Source organism: Musa acuminata, chromosome BXJ3-2 (genome assembly GCF_036884655.1).
Source record: "Musa acuminata AAA Group cultivar baxijiao chromosome BXJ3-2, Cavendish_Baxijiao_AAA, whole genome shotgun sequence".
Taxonomy (NCBI): domain Eukaryota; kingdom Viridiplantae; phylum Streptophyta; class Magnoliopsida; order Zingiberales; family Musaceae; genus Musa; species Musa acuminata.
Genome location: NC_088350.1, coordinates 2,589,396 through 2,595,651, shown reverse-complemented (window position 1 = coordinate 2,595,651; position 6,256 = coordinate 2,589,396). Strand labels below are relative to the sequence as shown.

General features: G+C 42.2%; 1 protein-coding gene across 1 annotated transcript; it reads right to left on the bottom strand.

The window, feature by feature from the left end:
* Positions 1-359: 359 nt before the first annotated feature.
* On the bottom strand, positions 360-2,207 carry LOC103968912 (uncharacterized). Its single transcript, XM_065138617.1, has 2 exons — positions 1,440-2,207; positions 360-785 (listed from the first exon to the last, which is right to left on the bottom strand). Exons 1-2 carry the CDS (start codon positions 2,133-2,135, stop codon positions 429-431), a joined length of 1,053 nt encoding a protein of 350 aa, XP_064994689.1. The 5' UTR covers positions 2,136-2,207; the 3' UTR covers positions 360-428.
* Positions 2,208-6,256: the final 4,049 nt, after the last annotated feature.

Genomic DNA, 6,256 nt, shown 5'->3' with positions numbered 1-6,256 from the left:
TGTCTTTGATGATAAATTTGCCATCACCCTTCTTTTACTTACTGATATTGTGATGGGTAGATCAGTGACGAGCTCTGAAGTGACTCTTATTGCTTGTTATATATACATTTGAGTTCCTCATTTTACCCGTGACAGACAACATGGATGCCCACCACGTGAAAAGTTCAACATGCACTGTGATAAGAGTGTCCTTCACTTTTAATATTTTTCTCAACTTATGTATCATCACTCTCCTCGAATGATTTCTTTTCTCCTCCAGATGAGCATTTAGATCCTAAAACATTTATAAAGCAAAATCAAATGTATTAAAGTGAAAACAAAAAGGACAAAAACACAAAAATAGAGGGAACTATCAAATGTATTTCTAAGTCCATGCTATTGCTGTGGCTAAGCATTTGATGGTTCTTTTTCCTTCTCGTTGAAACCCACTACGTTAGTCGTGCATTCATCTTTAACGCCTCTTCGGAGTAATCGTCCGAGTTGGTGGAGATCTGAGGCTCCGCTATCGTGTCGTCTCCCATCTTGCCCAGCCGGAGGAGGCTCCGCGTCGCCAGAATCTCCTGCGGATTCATGTCGTGCGTCGCCCTCCAGTGCAGCCGTTCCACCACCGCGTACGCCGTGGTCTTCAGCTCCTCCGGGTTCGCCGGACCCAGGAGGCAGTGCCCCACGATCCTCACGATAGGCTGGAATAGCTCCCACGGCAGCGGAATCCGCCCCGCCTTCACCTCACCCGCCTCTTTCCCACCATTCTTATCCGCCGCCGTCGCCGCCGCCTTTGCCTCACCCTCGTCTTTCCCACCGTTCTCATCCGCCCCCACCGCTGCCGGCTTTTCCCCACCCTCCTCTTTTCCATCATTCTCATCCGCTGCCGCCGCCTTCTCCTCACCCTCCTCCTTCCCACTATTCTCATCCGCCGCCGACGCCGCCTTCTCCTCACCCTCCTCTTTCCCACTATTCTCGGCCGCCGCCGCTTTCTCCCCAACCTCCTCTTTCCCACCAGTCTCATCCGCCGCCGCCTTCTCCTCGCCCTCCTCTTTCCCACCATTCTCGGCCACCGCCTTCTCCCCAACCTCCTCTTTCCCACCATTCTCATCAGCCTCCGCCGACGCCGCCTTCTCCTCACCCTCTTCTTTCCCACCATTCTCGGCCGCCGCCGCCTTCTCCCCAACCTCCTCTTTCCCACCATTCTCATCAGCCTCCGCCGACGCCGCCTTCTCCCCAACCTCCTCTTTCCCACCATTCTCATCAGCCTCCGCCGACGCCGCCTTCTCCTCATCCTCCTCTTTCCCACCATTCTCGGCCGCCGCCGCATTCTCCCCAACCTCCTCTTTCCCACCATTCTCTCCCGCCGCCGCCGCCGCCTCTACTGCTGCTGCTACTGCTTCTTCTTCGACATGCTCAGCAGCAGGAGCAGGAGCAATTCCAGCAGGCCCGCTCACGGATCTCTCTCCTTCCGCTTTCGTCCCAATATCTTGGCCTGCCCAGACCATGCAGAACTCGCAGAAGGCCAGCTTAGATGAGAGAGGCATGGACGATATCTTGCTGTAGTACAGCTCCAGTGCCACGCCGACGATCCTTGCGCGCTTGGTGGACCGAACGGTGCCATAAGGCTCCAGAGCCGGGGAGACAACCGCTATGTCGAGCTCCACCGCGCCTTTCTTGGGCGGGGCCTTCGCCTCGTGGTAGACGCTGGGGTTGGCGAGATTGGGGAGGTTGACCGTCTCCGGATCCCCGCCTCGTATCACGGTCTCGTACGCGTACAGCGCCAGCAGCACAGCCTCGAAGCCGGCGAGGGGTTCGCGGGAGATGGCCCGCAAGAGGTAGACGCCGGCGATGGTGGGGGTGAAGGTCAAGACGACGAGCTGGAGGTCGGGATCGTTGGACTGGAAAGTGTCGTAGAGCCAGCGGCAGAGGTTGTCGTCGCCGGCGCCGGAGCCATGACGGCGAAGACGGATCGAGACCTCGCGAGCGACGGCCTCGTCGTTGAGGAGGGCGGCCGCGGGGTTTTCGGAGGAGGCGACTGCATCGGGGAGGGAGCCGAGGATGAGGTAGAGGGATTGGACGGCGGCCTGCGCTCGCTGGACGGATTGCCAGAAGGCAGAGGATTCGGCCGGGGCGACGGGGTCGGCCGACATCGGGCGGCGGAATCGGGAGAATAGGTAAGACAGGAACGGGAGGGAAGGGGATGCACGAGTTCATTTGCTATATGTGGAGGATGTTAGAGGTGATTGAAGAGCAAGAAGGGGTTGAGCGGGTTTATAGCTTTGAATTTGACCTAGTGAATTTTTATTTTATTTTCTTATCCTTTATCATGGGGGACTTGAATTTGAGAATTACACGAGAGTAAAAAAAAAATTAGATTTAGGTATGAGCCACTGTCAATTATTTGAAAATTAGTAAAGAAAAAATAGATGAACAAGAAATTTGATCCTTGATATTGACAACTATAACTTATACTAGTTAGACTAACTGTTACAATAAAAAAATATTATCAGACGAGATATTAAAATTTATAAGTTCAACATGGCTAATCTTGTTTAATTTGAAAAATATCCTTGTTAACAAAATTAATAAAATGATTAACATGGAATTAATAAAAATGATTCTGTTTCACGAAGCAAAAGTGGTTAACAAATTTTGAGATTAAATCATATTATTTTTTTAATGAGATTACATTATTTTAATAAATAGTTTAAAAATAGTGTAATCTCACTCTGAAGGTAAAGATATGTAATTTCGCCTTCAATTCTCGTTGAATATTAGTTGTAGAATGAGATTTGATAGTTTTGAAAATTTTGAACTTTAAAATGGTATTCTTCATTAGATTCAGTGTACTAAAAATTGAAATTGTGCTAAACATGATTATTTTATCAATTAGCTCCTCATTTCATGAACTTAAAGCCTCAATAATCAGTATAAGCTTCAATAAAATTTCGAAATGGATCTTAATCAAAGGTACTAATTCCTACATGAGTAATCAAGAAATAGAGTAGAAATGGGAAAAAAAATTTGTGAAAAAAGAATTGTAATTTCTCTGGAAGTATAGAGTCACTTCCTTCTAATGTTTAGAAGTTCTTCTAAAGAGACAAGTGAGGTCTAAGTATAAAAGAGAGAGGTGTAAATATTTTTTCTTGAGCCTGTGAAAAAAAAAAAGAGTAGTAAGAGAGTAGTTGATATTCGTCCATTGAAATAAAATCAGTAGTAAAAGCCGGTGACCTCAAGTGAAGAGGAATTGAGAGTGGACGTAGGTTGAGATGACCAAATCACTATAAATCTGATTTGCATTTACTTTATGCTTTTCATTCATATCGTAAACTGATTTACTAGCTTACTACTCTTACAAACGTTTTCAAGTTAAATATCTTTCCGATACGAGTTTTATCGAACGAGTTTTCTAAATCGACATATTTTACGAAAGCACTAATTCACCCACCCCCAGCACTGAAATAGTCCTAACAATTGGTATCAGAGCCAAGTCTCTCTTAGTCTCTTAGTTAGTTTAACACATAAGAGAGATTAAATGACTTTTGCCGGTAATCTATAGGGATACTCTATCACTCGTTCTCCTATGTTTAATGGGATAGACTAGACGTATTGAAAAATATGAATTAGAGTTTTCCTACTTTCTATAGATTTCAATTTATGGAATATCATTAAACTTGATTTTTAAACACCCTCTAGAATGGAATAATTTTGTGAAAAAATCATTTTCATTAAATGCTAAAGCTATGAATGCTTTGTTTTGTGCTTTAGATAAATGTAAGTTTAATCGTATTTCGATATGCGAAACTGCACATGACATTTGGCATACTCTTGAAATTATATATGAGAGCACAAGTAGAGTTAAAAAATCTAAAATCAATCTTTTGATGTATAGTTTGAATTATTTTGAATGAAGCCAAATGAAACCATTGGAGACATGTATACCCGTTTTACGAATGTCCTCAATAGTTTAAAAATACTTGGTAAAAGTTTTACTAATCTTGAACTTTTTAATAAAATTTTATGATTTCTTCCTAAAAATTGGGATCCATAAGTAACTGTTATTCAAGAAGCAAAAGACTTGAACTATTTTCCTCTTGAAGAACTCATAGGGTCATTAATGACCTATGAAATGACTTGTGTGACAAATGACAAACATAAGAACAATCTGTTAGGAATGAGTCGGCACTAAGAGGGGGGGTGAATTAGTGTAGTAGTAAAAATTACGTCGGTTTAAAATCTCATTGCGATTAAACCCGTTTCAAAAGATGTTAACTTGAAAGCATACGAAGGAGTGTAGTGGATGTAAAGCAAGTAAAAATGGCAGTTTGCAATAAAAGTAAATTGCAAGAAGTAAATGCAAAATGAGTTATAGTGGTTCGATCATCGTAATTTACATCCACTCCACCAATTCCTCTTCTGTCGAGGCCACCAGCATCCACTAATGATCTTCCTTTAATAGATGAAGATCAACCTCCTTCTTACAACTCTATTCTCCTTTTGCAAGCTTAAGAGAGAACCTTTATACCCCCTTTTTATAAAGCTTCTCTCACACTCTTTCTTAGAATGGTCTCTAAACTTTAGGAGGAGAGACTCTATACTTTACAAGGGTTTTCAACTCTAGAAAGATAGAGTTTTTGTTCACTTTTCTTATTGCTCTATACAAGAATAGCTAGGGTATTTATAGACCCCAAATGACTTCAAAACATGGAGCCAAAATTCAAATCCCTGAAATTTCAGGGTATGGGCAGTACCACCGCTTGCACTAGGCGGTACCACCGCCTGTAGCCTGACACTGGGTGGTACCATTGCCCAAACTGGTGGTACCACCACTTGACAGTCTCAAAGATTAAGTATGGGCGGTACCACCGCCTAATAGAGTCTCGGAGATTGTGCCATGTTGGTTTCACCTATTGGGTCACTATTTAGGCCTTTTCACTTCGCCCAACATAGCCCAAACTTGGGCCCAACTGACCTCTAATTGAGTTGGCCCAATTTCTTTCTAATTATATGCTAACTATGAAATTTAAGGTATACAATAAGCTAATATGGTCTGGTTAGTGTAGGTTGCTTCCGGTGAGCTTCCGACGATCTCTCGGTAATGTTCCAACGAACTCTCGGCAAGCTCCTAGACTTCACGATGATCTTCTTGACGAGTTTTGATGAGCTTCTTTGGCAAGCTACTGGACTTCTTGGTCAATTCCAGTAAAACTTTCGATGAACGTCCGGACTTCCGACAAACTCTCGAACTCCCAACGAAATATCGTTCTTGACTCCGGGACCTTATTTTGCTTAATGCCTTGATCGCTATCGTAGTTAATCCTATATAATTAAAACCTACTTCGATCTTAGACAATTATTACAAAACTTGAATCATTTTGTCCGGCATGTCATTGGTTCATCGACGCTTCTTTCGATTCTTCGGCGCATCGTCTTTTCTTGTGGCCTATTGCCCAATCGGCCAGTTTACCTCTGCAACTTTGATTTCCTTAGTGTAATTTTCTCTCTTCTTGGCCTGATACCCGAACCCATGGCCCGAAGTCTTCTATTGATACGTCAACTGATCCTTTGGCTCGACGTCCAATCTTCTAACATGTGTTTCTTCGGCTCAACATGATTCTTCCTACTTTAATTGTCTTTCCCTAATCGAAGCTTCCTACGTCACTCAAAACGCAAATCAAATCATAAATACTATCAATTGGTTTCATCATCAAAATCCAAGATTCAACAATCTCTCCCTTTTTTATGATGACAACCAATTGATCGATGGAGTTAACCTTAACTCCCGGAGTTTAAACAAACTCCCCCTATCAATATGCCATATTGATAGAAACTTTGAAATAATAGTATTTCAATATTTCATATAACATGCGTATTGAAATAACTAATTTATCACATTATTGCATGTATAATAAAATCATGCATAATCAAAATATCTAAGTACATCATTGCATGCATGATTATCATCATAATTTCTCCTCCTTTGTCATCAACAAAAAGGAGAAGTACAACTATCAGTTTTTAGAGATGTACAAGTTTTACAACATACAAGCCAGTAAATTTAAAGATATGCAAGTTAGCATATTTGCTTTTCCTTACTATGTTCAAACTAGCAAGTTTTTGAAATGTACTAGATAGCATCATTTTTGCATTTTTTTGAAATATGTAACTTAGCAAAATTCATAAGATAACATCGTTCTTTTTTCTCTTTTGAGAAGTGCAAGCTAGTAATTTTTGCATGTTTTGTAATGTTCAAACTAGCAATTCTAACAAG